This window comes from Lacerta agilis, chromosome 4, assembly GCF_009819535.1.
Source record: "Lacerta agilis isolate rLacAgi1 chromosome 4, rLacAgi1.pri, whole genome shotgun sequence".
NCBI classification, from domain to species: Eukaryota; Metazoa; Chordata; class Lepidosauria; order Squamata; family Lacertidae; genus Lacerta; species Lacerta agilis.
In genome coordinates, this window is record NC_046315.1 from 56435603 (window position 1) to 56455040 (window position 19438).

The 19438-nt window shown below is 41.5% G+C and overlaps 1 protein-coding gene across 9 annotated transcripts in view; it reads left to right on the forward strand.

Annotated features, from left to right (window-relative positions):
* The window catches only part of BCOR (BCL6 corepressor), a 96834-nt gene that overhangs the window by 53009 nt on the left and 24387 nt on the right, over nt 1-19438 (forward strand). For 8 of the 9 annotated variants that reach the window (XM_033147170.1, XM_033147174.1, XM_033147166.1 and 5 more), the window contains exons 2-6: nt 2508-2638; nt 4356-4434; nt 6171-8978; nt 9612-9665; nt 10089-10272. In XM_033147170.1, the coding sequence (XP_033003061.1) occupies nt 2553-2638; nt 4356-4434; nt 6171-8978; nt 9612-9665; nt 10089-10272 (3211 nt within the window). In that variant the 5' untranslated portion in view covers nt 2508-2552. The remainder of the gene's footprint in view (nt 1-2507; nt 2639-4355; nt 4435-6170; nt 8979-9611; nt 9666-10088; nt 10273-19438) is intronic. The other variant, XM_033147172.1, reaches the window with a different exon arrangement.

A 19438-nucleotide genomic window follows, 5' to 3' on the forward strand; every position in this document is an offset into this window, starting at 1 on the left:
TGACGGTGAGTTTGGGGTGTCCCAATGCAGAAATCATGAGGATCCATGAGGATCCGTGTTTTTTAAACAAGTTTTTGCACCATTGTGGCCCCACAAAACAGTGGGTGCATGATTTTTTTGATGCTACATATAGACTGAGATGTGGTCTACAGTATCATGGTGGTTTTTTTTCATTTGAATGAAAAAATCATATGAATTCATGAGGATCCGTCTAGATCCGCCTTTTACCCTTTTCCTTAAAAAAACGAAAAAGCCCGGGAAGCCTCCCTCCTCTGCAGAAAAGCAATTTAGCGCAGCGCGTCCCGCGTTCGCCGTTCCTCCCCTTGGCGAGGCATTTTGTGCCTGCGCGCACTTTCCCTTCTCCTTCCTCCTCCCCCTCCCTCCTTTTTGGTGAGAGGAAGAGCTGAAGGGGTATCCTGTGCATTAAAGGCTCCCCCTACTTATTAACCCAGCATTTAACAGCGGGATGCAGGCTGAAGCTCAGTCAAAAGAAACGACTGAACCTCCAAAGAGCAATTAAAATCCGGCACTGGAATAAATCACGCGCCGCGATAATCGTGTTAATAAAACGCAGCTTGTCCTGACACTTCACTCATGCAGCAAACTAGAATTTAATGCGGGCGGAGATGGCGCGTTCGGGAGGGAAGAAAGGCAGGCGCGGCCCTTCTGTTGCTGGACGCGAAAATCCGGTTGCCTTTCACCTGCCTTCCCTGCTGCACGCAGCGCCGATCCTTTCGGACTGCTAATGCTTCTCCAGTGAGCCCGCTAATGATTTCTTTCCCTGGAGTGAGCAGGCGTCATTGAATTACTGAAAGCACTCAAAGCAGCAGCGGCGGCGGCGCAGCAACAGCAGCTCCAATGGTGGAAGCCACCAGGGTTGGGTTACTTAATCAAATCAAGGGCTGGGGAGCTCACCAACCTACTTAGTGTTTTCTCTCTCTCCCCTTAACCCTTTTCTGGGCTGGGAGACAAACTTATAGGAAAATTGTTGCCCTATTATAAATTGGAGCTCTTGTTTGTCTCTGGCATTCTACTTCAGCTTGTTTTCAGAGATAGAAATGCTAGAAACTTCATTTGAAGTGGAAATAGACATTTGACACCTTGCTTTTTTGCTTTTTAAAAAGTGAATGTTAGGATATCACTCTGTGCCTTCAGTCTGGCCCTGTTCCCACTCCCAGACTGTGTTTTCATATTTGGATTTCCTCCTTACTAAAGTTGTCTCTTCGAACACAACCCAGTTCTTGTGTGCACTGGGTAAGATCTCGCCAATGTTGAGCCCTGCTTTGTGAATTAATGAAAACCTGTGGGAATTTGTCCTGCTTAATTTTGGTTGGATCTTCCCCTATATTTGGATTTTAAAGTTTAACTGAAAGTTATTTCAACATAATGGGGACAATCAGGCTAAAAAGTACATTTAGTGACACTGGGTACCATTGATTTCAGAGGGATGGGGGTGTCGCAATTGCCGCTGGATAACACACAGTGGTTGTGCTACACATGGAAAAGAAAATCCACTGGCGTCTGTATCAATGCAAATGATATATTGCTGTTTACGAAGGGTTAAACATACACACAGACAGAATTATGCTGCCAAAGTCAGTACTCTTACATCCTGTAGAAGTTATGCAGATGCCCAAACACTCCCAGTGAATTTAATTATATTGATTGCATTTATTTCCTACCTTCCCCCCCCCCCCAGAAGCTCAAGGTGGTATATACACGGTTCTCTCTCTCCTCATTTCATCAGCACAACAACCCTGTGAGATGAGATAAGAAAGTGAGTGGCCCCAGGTCACTCAGTGAGCTTCATGGCCAAGTGGGGATTTGAACCTAGGTTTCCCAGTCAGACAGTCTCACCACCACAATGCACTAGACTCTATGTGAAATCAATAGGATGCAAAAGCGTTTACTTTTGGGTGGATTTTTGCTGGTCCTGTTTCCTTACTAAGTTTTATGGGTATATTGTTGTTGTTTTTTGTTTTTTGCAAAAGTCTCTTATTTTTTTGTATGCCAACTTAAGCAATTTTAATCAGTAGTGTGGTAACTAAACACTATAATGTCCCAGTTGGTTTTCGTTTGCTTGTCTGTGTCACCAATGCACCATGTTAGCGGTTACTGAGTAAGGAATTCAATGAATTCCTGAGATGTAATTCGCTTTGAGTATCAAGCAAATATATCTGGCTTCATTACAAGTAAGGTGTGCTTTGCTGATGGGCGTGTAATTGTTTTTATTTCCAATTAAACTCAGTGGGAGTAACATTCTTCCCCTGTCTTCCCCCGCCCCGCACAACATTAGACTTATAGCATATCTGACCAGTGCATTCCCTCAACTTCTTCCTTTTTGTTACATGTGTTTTAACTCTGACTGCTCACGGCCTTGTACCAAGCCTATATTCCTTGTTAATTATCTTGAGGGAGACCGGTGATTCCACTATGATGTCTGCCTTTCCTCCTCCTCCTCGGTCAATCTTCTCAACTTCTTTTTTTTCCCCTTTCCCCTCAATTAGATTATACACACGTGTGAAGAAAAGCCTCTGTTTTAAGGTGAAGTCATGCTTTCAGCAACTCCCCTGTATGGCAACGTTCATAGCTGGATGAGCAATGAGAGAGTCCGCATGTGTGGGATTAACGAAGAGAGGTAAATATTTTAAGTTTCAGGAAAGTTAAAGCATGCAGTGTTTCTGGAGAAGGGGGTTTCAGCGTTAATTTGTCTTAGCGTATAGCAGTTTTTTTTTATAGCTTGCATGGAGATAACTCATGGAGAGCTCTTTTACGAGACAAGAGTTGGAGAGGAGAGATGTGATGGGCACAGACTTTCCCTTCGTGTACTGTTTTAACAATCAGTGTTGCTCAGGAAACCAGAAGGGGGCTTATAAAAGATTAGCTCCCAAAGTCACCTCTTCCTCACATGTATTACATACATTCGCCCCCAATCTTCAGTGCATTTACTGGAAAGCAAGCGTCTGTGATTTTTAATGAAACTTATTTCATGGCATGCGTGCTTAAGGTTGTCCTTGTAAGTTTCTTATTTTATATTTGTGAAAAAGACAAGAACAACATGGATTCAGGTTTTTAATTTTAATTGGTCCACATTATGTGGCCTGCAACTTAAGATAATTCGCCCAGCAATTAGATATTTCTACCGGTATAACTTTCCACAACTAGCACAAAGGTCAGAGTTTGGCCCCAGTTCAGAAATCATTCGTCATTCTTCATTGAAATGAATGGGGCAAGTTAGTCATGATTAATCTAAGCCACATTCACTGCAATGAGACTGGAGCAGGGCTAACCTTCTCTGGATTGGGGCCTTGTAAAAGCACACCAAATACAGTTTTTTTTTTAAAGAGACTTTACAAAATAGTGGACAATACTATAATTCTTTACTTCTAATTATTAAAATGAAGCAAGCACACTGCTTGTGTTTGCAAGTACTTTTGGTCAGAGTTGTGGCTTATAGAAAATAAAATTAGGAAAGCAGGATTCGGGTCATTTAATAACTTTCTCTGAAAACAGCATGCGGAAATTACGAGTTCCGAGACACTGCGGGGGAATGCCATGGCAGTGTATATTGTTATCAAATGTCAAAGGAAGGAGATACACATGAGCAATATGCTATTGTTCTGTTCTGTCCAATTGCATCCTGCGGCTATTCCAGTAGGTGTGGGTTGTAACAATAATAGCTGGAAACAGGGCAAAAAATGTGGGTGTTGCTTTTACTTTAAAAATTGATAGTGCCACCACTTTAAATATCCTTCTGGGTAATGATGAAACTTCCCTTCTGCTGTATGTCAGCAATTGTGTCCCTGGGATTTGAAAGTTGGCACCGAGGTGCATTCTTTTATCTGTGTTTTCTGTGATAACAAGTCCCTGAGCTGCTACGCTGCTAACACACAGATGTATGGTGCCTTCTTCAGCACTGAACAGCTGACATTTGTATGATATTAGAAGTGTGTGGGTTTTTCCTCTCTCTCTCTCTCTCTCTCTCTCTGTATGTGTGTGTATATGTGTGTGTGTGTGTGTGTGTGTACACACACACACACACACACACACACACACACCATAAATATGGGATACTATACAGGGTTGTTTGTTTCTAAATAAATAAAGCGTATTTACCACCACGTATTGCTTTAGCAAAACTCCTTAACTGGAAATAAAGTGCAAAAACATATATTTTTTCTGAGCTCTATAGCGAAAAAAAAGCCCAATTAGAGGGCAGATCTGTTAATTTTCAGTTCTTCTGCATTGATGTATTTATAAAGGTAATTTAATAGAAACACTGCAGTCAGATCAAAATGTTAATCTATTAATGTTGTGTCTGTAAGTCACTTTTTAAAAATATTTCTTGAAAATAGGAAAATCCCAGTTAATGATGGAGATGCTTCGAAAAGCAGGTTGGAATTAAGGGAAGAAAATCACCTGAACCACAGTGTGGTAAGAAACTGATAGTTCTGTTTGATGACAAAAGGTTTTTCACTGGATTTTTTGTACTATGGCTTCAGTTTCAAATAACTATTTGGGACTAAATTTTAAAAAAATCCTTCCAGTAGCACCTTAGAGATCAACTAAGTTTGTTATTGGTTTGAGCTTTTGTGTGCATGCACACTTCTTCAGGCATGCACACAAAAGCTTTTTAAAATTTTGTTTCAACTACGGCAGACCAACATGGCTACCTACCTGTATTTGGGACTAATGAAAGTTGCTGCTAACCAGAGATGGCATTCAAATATCAGGTTGCAGTTGCACCCTTTTGTATATATTTCTAGTATCTTGAGTCTTAAGCATGTTTTTACTTCGTCATATGCTTAATTGCACATCACGAACACACTCAGTCATGATTGCTCTAAATAACATCGCTTGGCATATTTCAGTTAGCCGTCTGAAAATTTCAGTGACTGACAACTGGTAGCCTTGGGTGGACAGAATGGGGTGTGTGAGCCTTTGCTACAGTTTCAATGTCTGGATAGGAACCACCTAAAGATGATCCTAAAGATGTCACATGCTCCTTGAAAGAATGGTGGGATATAAATATAATAAAATTGGAAGAACTAGAACTAGTACAATCTGCAGTTTGGGGCTGGCTGAGTGCTTAGGAATGATATTTGAGAGAAAATGCCCCAGGGCCAAAGCTTTCCTTCTAGAAAAAAGGTGCCCGTGCTGTGTACCCCTCAGTACCCCCGGGGGGAAAGCACTGCCCAGGGCTGTTGCTTTTTCTTGGGGCTTAGATTGAAGGACTGTGGAGCCCAGGCCTTTGCCTGTTTTCACTCTAGTGTGTTTTGCTTCTTAGAATTGGGTAACTTTCTCTCATCTTGTGTAGGAGCAAACATCTGGAACAGAGGAGAGACCAGTGTTTCCTCCTCCTCCTCCTCCTCCTCCTCCTTCTTCCTCCAACTTATACACCACCATATACCCAGAGGTCTCTTGTAATACAGCTACATGACCGCAAGCTCCTCTTTGTTCATATGAGGATGCTGGGAAAGGCAGCAGTTTAACTCCTCTGTTGGCCTGTGAAAGTTATTAACAGTACAATGCTATATGTGTCTACTTGGAAGTCAGTCCCATTGAGTTCAATGGGACTTTCTCCTAGGTAAGTATATATAGGATTGCAGCCTAAATATCACTTATTTTGGCTATCAATAAGCAGAGGAATGGAAGTAAAAAAAGACTCAGTGTCATTAGTTGATTCAAATGATTTTTGGAATATGAATAACTTTGCATCTGAGGGGACCCCCCCCCCATAAGCATACCTTATGAAATGTCCCTAGTTGGAAGTGAGTACACACATGGTTCTGGAAATCATTTTTTTTTAAATGTGACAGTTGGTTGAGTAGCAAAGATTTTAGGATATTATCCTAAAATCCATGTAGATGTTTTGCTAAGTATGAAAGGATCTAGAGGCCTATTAAACTAATCTTACTTAAAAAATAATAATCAAACTTGGCAGGTCTCAGTCAGACTCCACAGACTGAAGTATGAAGCAGGCTAAAAATTAATTTGATTTACTTTATTCCTCTGCATTTATCAGTTTAATCAGCCCGCATTAGTTTTTCACAATGAAAACAATGTATTTGCTTCCTTTTGTTTCCCATAACTTTTTTTTTTTAAAGTACCTGTAGCCTTGAATAGTACTTGACTAAATGCCAAAGTCACCTCTCTCTTATTTCACAAAGGTGGATGCCACGGCAGTGCATCGCATTGACAGCCTTGCAGCTCTGAGCATGGACCGGTCTGGACTTATGCGGGAAGGGCTTAGAGTCCCCAGCAGTATTGTCTATTCCAGTTTATGTGGACTTGGCTCAGACAAGCCCCGGGACGCTACAAGTGCTATTGCTGGCCTTGGATTTGCTCCTGAAAGAAATCCAGAGATGCAGTTCAAGTCTAATCCCACTGAAGCAATTGAAAATGCAGCTGGAAAACCCCCAAATGGCTTCAGTGCTATGTACAAAACGCCACCTGGAATACAAAAAAGTTCGCTTCCAACTGGGGAGACCTTAGGCTTGGACAGAAGCTCAAGCGACAAACCGAGTCCTCTCAATGTCAATGGTGCTAGTTACCTAAGGCTACCCTGGGTAAATCCTTACATGGAGGGTGCTATCTATCCTTTTCTCGAATCACCAAATAAGTATTCGTTGAACATGTATAAGGCCTTGCTACCTCAGCAGTCCAATTACAGCTTGCCACAGCATCTGACCTACTCGCCTGTATGTACAAATGGTGAACGTTTTTTATACTTGCCACCCTCTCATTACGTTGCTCCCCACATTCCGTCATCGTTAGCTTCACCAATGAGGATCTCTGCTGCAACCGCAGCTCCAGCTATTCCCCCTCTAGGACACTGTCCAGAGAAGAGCTTGTCTTGGAAGATGGGAGTGGGTCCCGGAACTCCTGTAGACTCTCATGCCTATCCACATATCCAGAACAGCAAGCCACCCAGAGTTCCATCTGCAAAACCAGCGGCTAGTAATATGCCAACAGACCCCACTGTTCTCTTGTCTCATTCACCAAGACCATCACCTAGAGTTCACCTCCCGACGCAGGTTGGGGACGCTTACTCAGAGTTTCAGAAACACTTTTCCAGAATTTCAACATCTCCTTCTTCAGTTACACTCCCAAAGCCATACGTGAATGTAAGCAATGAGTTTCCTCCTTCAAGAGTCTCTGGGGGGAAAGCTCCTAAAACACACGACACAGGCGAAATCTCTCAGCAGCCTACAGTGCATGCGAGGAAAACAGGTCATGACAGGAAGGAAAGCAGATCCCCTCCGTTGTTAGAAAAACAACAAACTGTTACCAAAGATATTATAGACAAACCATTGGATTTGTCATCAAAAGTTGTTGACATGGAGACAACCAAATCTGATCATGTTAAGAAAATGGCACCAACTGTGCTGGTTCATAGCAGGGCTGGAAGTGGGTTGGTTTTACCTGGAGGTGATCTTCCAAAAGAAACCATTTCTCCTGGAAGTGGTTGCCCTGTCTATAGACCTGAAATAATCAGCACTGCACCGTCCTCCTGGGTTGTTCCCGGTCCAGGTCCCAATGAAGATAACGGTGGTAAAAACATGCAGTTGAAAAGCAAAGCATTGGACTGGGTGACGCCACAACAGCGGAGTTCTTCTTGCCCTAGGATGGGGGGTACAGAAGCAGTTGTCAGTAATATTTCAGGGTCTGTATCAAGCGGAGGTCGCCCAGCATCTGCTTCTCCTGCTCCAAATGCCAATGTCGATTGCCCTAAGACGACTAGCTCAGTAGAGACCACTGCATCTGTCATACAGCACATAGGACAACCTTTAGCAGCAGCATCTTCAAAGCATAGTAATAAGGCAGCTAAATGCAATAATCCAGAACCTATCTTCAAAGCAAATGAGAACACCCTTGCACCAACTTCCATATTTTTCCCTCCCAATGATGCATTCCGATCTCCACCATTGCCCTATCCGAGAAGCTATCTCCCATACCCAGTTCCAGAAGGCTTAGCTATAGGCCCTTTGTCTCTACATGGGAAAGGACCTGTATATCCCCACCCTGTTCTGTTACCCAATGGGAGTCTTTTCCCTGGACATCTAGCTCCCAAACCTACCATTCCATACAGCCTGCCAGCCAGCAGAGGTGAGTTCATGACCTACCAGGATGCTTTGGGTATGGGTATGGTACACCCAATGCTGTTACCCCATACAGCTTTGGAGCTGAAAGATGAGAAATCGGAAAGGAGGTCTAGATCGCACGAACGGCTCCGTTATGAAGACCCTGCCTTGAGAAGCCGATTGCCCGAGATGCTGGAAACCAGCACAAAACTACATTTTGAAGTACCTGCAGACAGAAATGTGAAATTGCACCAAAGTTCAAGTCATGGCAAAAACACTACCAAAAGTGACAAGCACCTGTTTGCAGAACCGAGAGAAGAGCAAGATGTGAAAGGTGAAACGAACCTGACGAAACCTAGCTTTCCTGTTGAAAGCAGTAATCAAGCAAACGACCCCACAAAGCACAAGGTAGAACAAGGCTTCCCCCACAGAGATTTCATTGTAATGAGAGAAGACTGTGGGAGAAGCAATTTCCATGAAGTTTATAACTTCAAGCAAGCCCAGAGCCCACACCCATCGATGTTCAGCTTGAGGAAAGAGGACCTTTCCTTAAGCCAGAATAGGGAGAGGTTAACGGTTCCCACTTCCTCTGTGTTCTTGGAGGCTGCTCACGGAAATGATGGCCTAGCTATGTCCTTTTGCAAAATGCCAGATGACGCTAAACAGCTTTGTATGGGAAACACGCAGTCAAGTATGGAAGTTGGTCAGGCATACGCCAAAGAGGGAACTGAGGGCGCTGAACCTAATGATGGCAAATTCCTGAAACCTAAGCCATCTAACCTGGCAAAGAGAATTGCAAACTCTGCTGGTTATGTAGGTGATCGATTCAAGTGTGTTACGACGGAACTGTATGCAGATTCTAGCCAACTTAGTCGAGAACAGCGGGCTCTGCAGGTGAGTTCTGAGGCTTAACTACCAAAGCAGTTTAAAAAAACAACACACAGTTGAGAATGAAATATGTGCAACTCTATAAGTCTATCTTGAACTTAACTAGCAGTGGTAATCTTGTGTATATTCGGGTTCTGCTATGAAGCCAGGGGTACTGGAGCATTAATAGATAAGAATTATGTGTAGTTAATTGGTGTAACAAATAATTTAATCTCATAAGCATAACATGTAGTAGTGAAAGGAAGCTGAAGAATGCATGACATGTTTGTTTTTAAAGGTAGTTTGCTATAGCTTGCCTGTATTTGGCTAGCACTATTAAATAACAAAGGAAAGGCAGAAGTTCTGATGATTATATCATACAGGACATTTGATTAAAAAGGAGTAGCAGCCATTTGTTAGCGGGTTTAATGAAACTTCTTTACCAAGCAGAAATGTAGCTTAAAGGAATAGAAGCTGTAGTGAATTTGACGTTGAATGATGGCAAGTATTGTAGGTTATTTTTTAGATTTGTGAAAGAATGAGTTAAGCCAAATTGTTTTGCGTTGTTAAAAAAAAGAAAGAATTAGTTGATGCTTATAAAAATGGATGAAATTATCTAAAATTTAAATGATCCATTGAGTGCCCATTTTAATTACATAGATGGAAGGATTACAAGAGGACAGTATTTTATGTCTACCTGCTGCTTACTGTGAGGTCAGTTCTTCAAATTTTTATTACTAGAATCTTGCATAAACCTTTGAGTTAAAATTTCATTTCCAAATACACAAAGGGAAGTTGTGGGCCATGGTCGTCTTTATTCATTGTTCAGTTTATGTTTTGTTTCTTTGTTATACCTCTCAAAAGACAATGCTTTTTAATACACATATATAAATAAGTATATATATAATGTTATTTACTTTTATATATGGAAGAACTGTATATTATTTGTGCATAGATACTACATGCCTTGCATATTGAACACATGGCATTTTAAAACTTTATATAGAATTGTGTGTATCTGAAAACTTTGGGCCTGAGCAGATATTTTCTTTTGGAAATATTTTCATTGAAGGCAAGGTAAATGAAGTAGCTCTTATTGTGAGGTGTCTTTCCCCCCCATATCAATTCTCTTTCTAGCGTGCAATGATGCGCTTCTCAGAGTTGGAGATGAAAGAGAGAGAAGGCCACGTAGCAACCAAAGACCAGGAGGTCTGCAGATTCAACCAAGCAGACTGGGAAAACTTGAAAGGAAATAATGAAAAGAAACCTAAGTCTGTCACTTTGGAAGATGGCATTGCCGGGCAAAATGACAATGACAGATGTAAGCCAAGTTTTATATGCCTTTTTGAAATTTCTGTGTGCCTCCTGTAGTCGTTTGGAGCAAAACATGGCGATGCCATTACGTAGATGTTAAAGTATTCAGATCCAAAAAGCTGCTGCACAGTCATTGCAATACCTACTGGGTGATATACAACATGAGTCATAAAGTAGACCATTTGATATCAGTAGACTTTATGTCAATGGGTCTTCTCTGAATATGACTAATGTTGCATATCGCCCACTAAGTTTCCCTTGACAAGAAGTGAAAACAAGTTTCTTTCACATAAACATTTGTCAACTGCAGCTCGTTGTTTGTGTAGCTTAAAAGTTGCGTTGGTCTTAGTGTGGGTTCTCTGTTGTCTTGAGCAGGGAGAAAGTAAGACAGGTAATGGGAGGGTTGAGCTAAGTCATATAATCAGAAAGCCTTCCATTTAATTATTTGAAGAGTGTGAACAATAACGTTGTATGTGTGTTGTTGCTTTTTTTGCAGAAAGCCACTGCAATGTGGTGATCTGTATTGTGTATTTTACAGCAGGGCGTAGCAAAAGCCTGCCCTCTCCCTCCATATCGGCAGACTGTTCTGTGAACTCTGCACAAATTTTCCATTCGTAGGCTTGTCAACTTCCATCAGACCAGTAAAGAATAAAACTATGCCATGAATCAACAGGGCCAGCTGGTGTGGCAGCACTGTGGTTCTGAACTCCTGCCAGCTTACCAGGATGATGTGGGAGCTGGGCAGTGGTGACGTCCATGCAGCCTGGCCATACCAGTGGAGCCAATCTAGTCCTACCTCCAAGGCTGCCACTCTGCCCTCCCCCACCCTACTAAGCTGCTGCTGAGTGGTGGGCTCTTCAGCTGTGCCCCACCAGCTGCCCATTACCTTTTAAAGTTGGGGGTGGTTTGTCTTGATTTTGGCTGTATTCTTCCCACCATTAGAATGGAAGAGGTGCCTGCTAATTTCTAGTGATTTCAGCAGCAGTAAGTGTGCAATGAACAAAACGATTGGAGCAGGGGTCAGCAAACTTTTTCAGCAGGGGGCCTGTCCACTGTCCCTCAGACCTTGTGGGGGAGCCAGACTATATTTTGAAAAAAAATATGAACGAATTCCTATGCCCCACAAATAACCCAGAGATGCATTTTAAATAAAAGGACACATTCTATTCATGTAAAAACATGCTGATTCCCAGACCGTCCGCAGGCTGGATTTAGAAGGCGATTGGGGTGCATCCGGCCCCTGGGCCTTAGTGTGGGGACCACTGGATTGGAGGGTTTGTAGCCTCAGTGTATCCAATCCTCTTTAGATGTGATAACCTATTACTTCTCCCTTCCCACAAACTTGCTAATAGAATAATGGGTGTTCTTTAGAGTGTATGTAACTTTGTGGGGGCTGGTCTGTCATGGCTGGTAAACTGAGTCAATAAGAGATGTTAATTACAAGTTGCTAAGTTGCTATCACATAATGGGTTGGCCTCAAATTCGTATATTCATGTATAAAATTCAGACCTACAGGCAACGATTTGCGCTCTTCCAATTGACGTGCAACTACGCATGCGTGCATCGCGGTGACCTGAAAGTGCCTAGGAAAAGGGGGCAGGGTGGGGTGGGGTGCATAACAGAGTGGAGCAGGCTTATGTACGCTTCAGCAATGTGTGCGGGAGCAGGCAGGAACGTAACCCCTGTGTAAACCAGTTGTTGCCTGTATTTGATAAACAACACTTAATCCAGCATAGAACAAGTTTGGGGAGCACTTGGCTAGGCTAAGACTCTTGAAGAGAGTCTTCTCTTCTCAGCTATGCTCAGCAGAGTTCAGGTAGTTGAAGAATGCATCCTAGGCTTTCTTCTGAACCTGGAGACCTGATGCACCGTTCTGCTTGCTCCTCTTCCTCCTCCTCTTTGTGGCTTCCATCAGTTTCAATAACTGCTTGTGTTTCAACACACTCCCCATGAGCCCTGAAAACTCAAAAGTGCTGTTCAGTTAAAAGGAAAGCAGTTACAGTCTGTGTCTATTCCCCCAGCTGATACAGTGGGTGGAGGGGCAATTCATACACATCCTCATCAAGCAATAGGGTGAAGGGAAGAGCTGTCTTTTTCAAAGGCAGCTGGAGCCCAAGAAACTAAAGGTGTGAAGAAGGAAGGACATATCAGGGTTTGAATAAAAGAAGGAAGGAGACAAAAAGGTCTCTCAACATGGAGGTTGATTGGGTGCATATCAGGCTGCAGGGAGGCAAACATATGTTTTGTGAAGGGAGCACCCTGTTGCTGTGATCCTGCGGGTGTGGATGTGAGGACGAATTCTATTGGAATGGGTTATCTGGGAACACGATTCAGGTTATTTACCCCACTGCAACTTTTCTTCTATGCATGCAAGTGTCAAGCTTTATGTAAGATTGACACTTTATGTTATCCAGCAGTGGCGTTTTTTTCTTCCAAGCTGACATTTACTCCCTGCTATGATGCCTCATTCTTCAAGGCTCCATTGTTTAAAAGGCACTGAAGACTTTGGGGTGTTGTTGTTACTAAAATTATTTATTATTGACAACAACAACGTCTCAAAAATTTCAGTTGTTGCTATTACTATTATTATTTATTATTGGGTTGTTGTTGTTGTTTTTTAAAAAGGAGCGGCCAAAACAAAATCAGAGTGGAATTCAAACCCAATGAACACCAGGCAGTATAAACAGTTTTTACAGCCTGCCTAAAACTAGGGAGTAAGTGCCACAAATAGGACGCACCAGTCTAGCCTCTCTTGAGGATGGAATGTACAACAGGGTCCCTGAAAATGAAAGTGGGCACTGTATGTATTGTATCTCACTGCAGCAGACCTGAAAGGATGAGAGGGAAAGTCTAGGCTAGGAAGAGATTGCATGTCTGCAGGTAACTGTACTTCCCTTCCTTACAGCAAGAGTAGTTGGGCTACTGTGAATTTATATGAGTGGGGGGGGGGGGGAAACAAATTTTCTTCTTAGTCTTTTGTGGTGTGCATGTGGAACTGCCACACTCAGGCAGAGTCTCATTCAAATGCTGGGGAGGTGGAAGCATCTGCCTGCTCAAGTGCAGCCTAGAACATGCCTATTATAGTGGAAGAGAGGCTGTAACACTTGCTGGAAGCTTGAGTCAAGTTTCTGCAATGCCCAACTCCTAGGTCTGGTTGCTAAGTTTAAATGGTCTGAATAAAAGCAGTGGCTCTCATAGGTTCAGCCAAAGGATTGGTCAAAGTATTAATTTATGTTCTCTAGATTCATCCTTAATAATCAGTTAATTATTGTGCATTCTCATAAGTGCGTTCTGAATGTTTTTTTTTTCTGGTGCAGTGATGCAAAACAAATTACAGCAATGTTCATTGTGCTGCCTGCAGACGGATTGGTGCAAATTTATTTCATTTTAAATAATATTTATCCATGCATCGACATGTACTGAAGCGGACTTAGAACTGAGGCACAGACAGAAAGTTTCCCAAGACCAATGATTAATCTGATCAATCAATGATTCCACTGCATTCGAAAATGTGCAGTGATTCTCTGCCGATGAATTGCAGAATCTTATTTTTAATTATTTATTTTTTTGGAGAGGGGCAAATGGTGCCAGGTGCATCCTACCTGAAAATGCGAAAACCAAAATGAGAGGCAAGCGTCTATTCTTTTCCAGGGAGTTTAAAAACCAGGAGAAATGGCGAGAGCCATAGCAAAAACTGCTTTGTTGCCAAGGAGACTTGTAAACGTTGCTATGGAGAACTTCTTTGCCACAAATGTGATAAATTATGGGATGTGTTCGGCAGAGGAATGATTTAAGCAGCCTGGTACATGGATCCATTTGAAATGGGCATGGTGGTTTAATAGTGCTAAAAGGAAGTGTCATTCGTTCTTTGAGAAATAGTATAATTTTTAGGCATCCTGACCCTTTTTAAGGCTTTAGCTGTTGCAGCATGACCACTGTTCTGCACCAAAGAAACCTAAAGTGGGACAACTAGTGGGACAATGAATCTTCCCCGCAGGCCATGTAGCAAAAGCAGTGACTCCATAACCCTTTTCCTATTTGTTTTGGAAAGCAGAGTGCTGAAGTGTAGAACGATTCCTAAACTACCTGTCTGCTGCAAGAAATAAATTAACCAATTAAAAAGCTCTTGCAAGCACCAAGTACTCATTTGCAGAGGAAGCTCTGGCTGGGTCTCTGCATGATTCACTGCTGTGGACTTGCGTCCTTCCAATCAGCCTCTGCTGATTGGCAGGTGATCCTCTTGCATCTCTGCTTCAGATGTCATTGGATCTTTCAATCATTCCTCATACAGAAATTCAGCAGCATTAGTCAACCTCAAGAGGAGGCTACCAATTGCATCAACCTCTAAAAAAGTAAACATTTTTCAGGTGTAAGGGTGATGTATGTCAACTTTAATTCAGGAGATAAGTGTTGTTCAGCGACCAGAATGTAAGGAAACATTGGATTAAACGATTTTAAAATGCAGTTTTTGTTTAAACTGAATTTATGAACAGTGTGTATAATGTACGACAAGCATAAGAGAAATGCATGCATCTGACAGGCTGTTAGGAATTATATTTAGAGTGAATCCATAGCATGTTGGAGATACCTGGGTTCCTCAAACCAAACTTCTTTATTTTTAACCCAATAATTTAGGAGATTTGGGTGAGTGGGTGGGGACTAAATTATGATCTCCACGTTAGACATTGTGCCTCTGATATTTTCCATTCATTCTACAATAAGTTCTACCTGTGTAGAAATATTTTTCCAGGGCTGTCATTCTCTTTCTGCTACTTTATCAGGTTCACGAGGAAGAGACATACACAGAAGTTGTTCATTCTTTTGGGAGGAACAGACAAATTCAGTGCTCTGATGGATACTTTTCATTTGCCTCATTTTGGGAAGATCAAGGCTATTTTGGGGAGATGATGCTTAACAGTCTTGCTCATTCTGAGCAATGAAAACGCAAAATGACAAACATTTATTTGTCTTGCACGTTTTCCAGTGATAATAAAAGCCAAATCCATGATTTGTTGTGGAGGAAGAAATAAACAAGGGTGGGAACATCCTGCATGTGGCAGAAGTATAGGATAGCTGATATACTTCCCGTTCTTTTGGGGTTTGTAGGGCTTGGAATAGGGATGTATTACTCTGTCAATTTCAATTTCTTATTTTTCCAATCTTAAGTTCTGTTTGGCCAATTTCTGTTGTCATTCTTTTTTCTTTTTCTTTTTTAATTCGCAAGAAATAAGTTATCCTTTCCCCAAAGCACTTTCCCCTAAGGTAATGCATTTTTTAATGTTATCTTCACTAACATAAGCATTTTTGTTTGTGCTTTTCTCAATACACATTTTTGAATGCATATTTTGGTTTGAGAGCTGCACTGTAAAATTCAGAAAAGCTTGAAATTTGATGAGTAGTTGTGCTGTGGTTTTCATATAGCTTCAGGAAGTAAAAATTAGTTTCAAACCAAACAAATTTCTGTCCCTATCCCTAGACTTGGGAAATATATTTATTATACCTATTTGACTTAGACTGACAATAGATAAGTCGTGACTATCAGTGCATACTCTGAAGTAAACCCAATTGAGTTCAATGGGGCTTCCTTCTAGGTAGAAGAAGAAGAGGAGTTTGGATTTGATATCCCACTTTATCACTACCCGAAGGAGTCTCAAAGCGGCTAACATTCTCCTTTCCCTTCCTCCCCCACAACAAACACTCTGTGAGGTGAGTGGGGCTGAGAGACTTCAGAGAAGTGTGACTAGCCCAAGGTCACCCAACAGCTGCATGTGGAGGGAGTGTCATATGGTTGCAGTTTTCATCCCATTTATTTCCAGTGCAGATAAGAGTGCATGTGAATGGTGTATAGTGCTAGGGTGTTTACTCTGATGTAAGTTCGCCTGAGAAGTAACTTCTATTACATTCAGACCCATAGGAATGTAGTCTAAGTTGGGCTTAGCTGTGACTAACATAGGGTGGCTTTTGACAATTGTGATATACTTTTGGATGAGGACATTAGATAATTTTAGAGTCTGGTTGGTCTAATAACATTTCCTAAAGAAGACCCCCAGGTCAGAACAAAAATGCATTCTGAAGAAAGGAAATGTGTTTGCTACCATGTTTGAAGAAGTTAAAGGACTTTGTTTTTATAATAAAGTGAATTTGCTTGTTTCCTGTTCACATATACTTAGGCAAAGTTAAAAATTATTTGTTGCTCCAAGTATTTGTTGCTCCAAGTGTACTCTGAGCAACAAACAGTCCTTGAAGTAGACTATTTTCATTCTTGCTGTGGAATGCAAGGTCGTATTTTAGTTTCTGTGTTATCATGGTTGGACTGAAGCTGGAAGATGCATGCAATTTGTGGTGGTAGATTTGGAATGCAAGAAAGACCTGGAAAATGGCCTTATCCTGAGGGGTTGTAAGAAAAGCTTGCATATAACACACACGTGCAGCAAATGGTTACTTGACTTCACCATCTCTGTAAAGTCAGGGTCTTCTTTTTGCCGTGATTTTTAGATGTAGGGAATTCCCAGATTGTTAAAGGAGGGAAATGACCTTGTTTCAGGCTAATATTCCTGTGTGCTTTCTTATCTGTAAGAAGAACTGTCTTTGATTTAAAGCTTCCCCCCTCCCCAAACAAATTCTCAGTAGGTAGCAAACTGGTACGGAATGCTAATAAAAAAGTTTAGTGAAGTCATCTTCTATCAGGCACTTGTGGTAAAACAGAAACTTTCCCCCTATATTTCACTTCTTAGCTGTTGGACTTATCAGTCGGTTGGGTTTTCTGTGTTGTTGTATTTTTTGCAGAAGGGGCACTAGTGCTGTTTCAAGTTCATATAGAGACTGGTTTGTTGACCAAATCCCTGTGTGTATCCCCCCCCCCCCCCCGGGCCCTTCTGTTACTGCTGATTCTGAACTGCAAGTGTAGCACACATGTGGGCATAATGTGTGCTTTTTAAAAAAAAAAAATTCACTGTTGATAGAATGGGGGTTAGGGGTCGGTCCAAACACCTGAATTTGTTTTAGAAACTGGACTGAGGATTTGGGTTAGAGAAGTGAATCAGCCTAAGTGAGAAGGTGGTGGCATCAGAGGAAATGGTAGAGAACCTATTCAGCAGATTTTTTGTTATGGTTCAGGTCAAAAACAGGTTAACAGCCTGGAGTGTAATCCATCTGAGGTCCACTGGAGCTCTTGTTATTCAAGGCCCATTGGAACTAATGATGGTTATATGGGAGCTGTGCTTGATGGTTGTATGCGTTAATGTTTTGTTTAAATGCTTTGTTTAAATGGTTGGTCTATTGGTTTAAGCCCGGTTCGCAAAATTCTTACGTATCTGTGAATTAATACTCCAGAGCATTAATACTCCAGAGCAAACTAAGGCCCAGGGGCTGGATCTGACCCAATTGCCTTCTAAATCCGGCCCGCAGATGGTCCAGCAATCAGCGTGTTTTTACATGAGTAGAATGTGTCCCTTTATTTAAAATGCATCTCTGGGTTATTTGTGGGGCATAGGAATTCGTTCATATTTTTCCCCCAAAATATAGTCCGGTCTACCACAAGGTCTGAGGGACAGTGGGCCCAGCCCCCTGCTGAAAAAGTTTGCTGACCCCTGCTCCAGAGTCATATTTCAGGTTTACTTATAATCTTCAAAACATGAACTTTTCTCTGGGCTAGCAACATCCCAATTCTCTAAATATTTCCAGGAAGCTTGCTGGTATTCACTAATGAAGCGTTATACAAAATTAGAGTGAATGCTTTCTTCCAGCAAGCCAGTAAATAGAGCATCGAATAATAAAGACTATGAGATACCTATGTGTAAATGAAAAACCACCAGTCAAGCCTTTACATCAGAGGAAAAAAATAAGTTGTAGCATTTTCCTTCTTTCCAAGTTTGCAAATCCAAACGTTTTGTAGATTTGATCCGGTGTTGTGTGCCTTGCTCATCATTTTTTAATTAAAACAAATTTTTATACCTCCTTTTCTTCATTATCTGTAAGAGATCATATAATTCAGCAAAGTCACACATGCTAAAAAAGGAAATTTCATATTGTGTGTCATCTTGAGATATAGTGACCCCACACCCCCTTTTAAAAAAACATCTCACACTAAGAACCGCCTAGAACTGTGGTAAGGGAAACACCTGTTTAGATTGCTGTTCATCCTGAGTTCATCAAAGCTAATGTTTGGAGCATGGTGTTGTTCTGTTCACCCTATAATCTCAATACATGTTGAACCCTTCATATAAACCAGTCCCAGGCAAAACTTGTCTCAATGTAACTAAAAATATTATGATAGGAGGGTAACCTAGTCCTATTAATCTGCTGTCAGTTTTATCTGCACGTAAATCTAACTCATAATAATAGCAACAACACTAAATATTGTGTAGATTCTTGTGCTTTGACATCATCAAGTTTCAGTGTAAACGAGCTGCTCCTGTAAATTGGCTCAGTTTAACCCTCACTGTTTTATAATCTTCCTTTGCTGGGTTTCAAAACTCATTTCAGTCTGCTTTTTGAAGTAGCAGGTGTCAGGCAAACTTTTAAGAAGGGGGCTGATGGAAGGAGAAGATAAGGCATGCAGCAAAATGGAAGAGGAGGAAGTTAAGCGGGTGATAAGATTGATGGGATAAATTAGAGGAGGAATGTGCGGGAGGGGAGGGAACAAAGCAGACCAGAGGCAGATACATGAGAAGAGGGCTCCGGCTGCATCCTTTAAAAAAAAAAATCGTTATCTACAGAGAAAGATAATGTAGGAAGGGCAAAGAAGCTTTAACAGGATTACACAGAGCAAAAAAATAAATAATTTGTTTTTAAATTTTAAAAATTTCAGGTTCAAGGCGTGGGATCATTCTTATGCATTGTTGATACTGTATACAACTTTGATTTATTTAGGTCTAGTTCAGAAATGTTTGTTTGTTGGTTGAAGACTGTGGTTTCTGTTATATTCTATGTATCCTTGACTAAGGTTAAGCATAACCTTGAGGATACAAAATGTAAGCCAGGTTTTCAAGGCCTGCTGCACAAAAGGAGGAAGGTTGTAGACTTTTTGAAGACGAGTGGCATTGCAATATGTTAACTGCACTACTAAATCCCCAAATACGTGGATACTGGTGGTGTCATAGGTCAGAGAGGGCACCTTCAACGCCATTCTAATTTCATTCAGGTTGCAGGGGCGGGAAGCAGAAAGAGTGAGC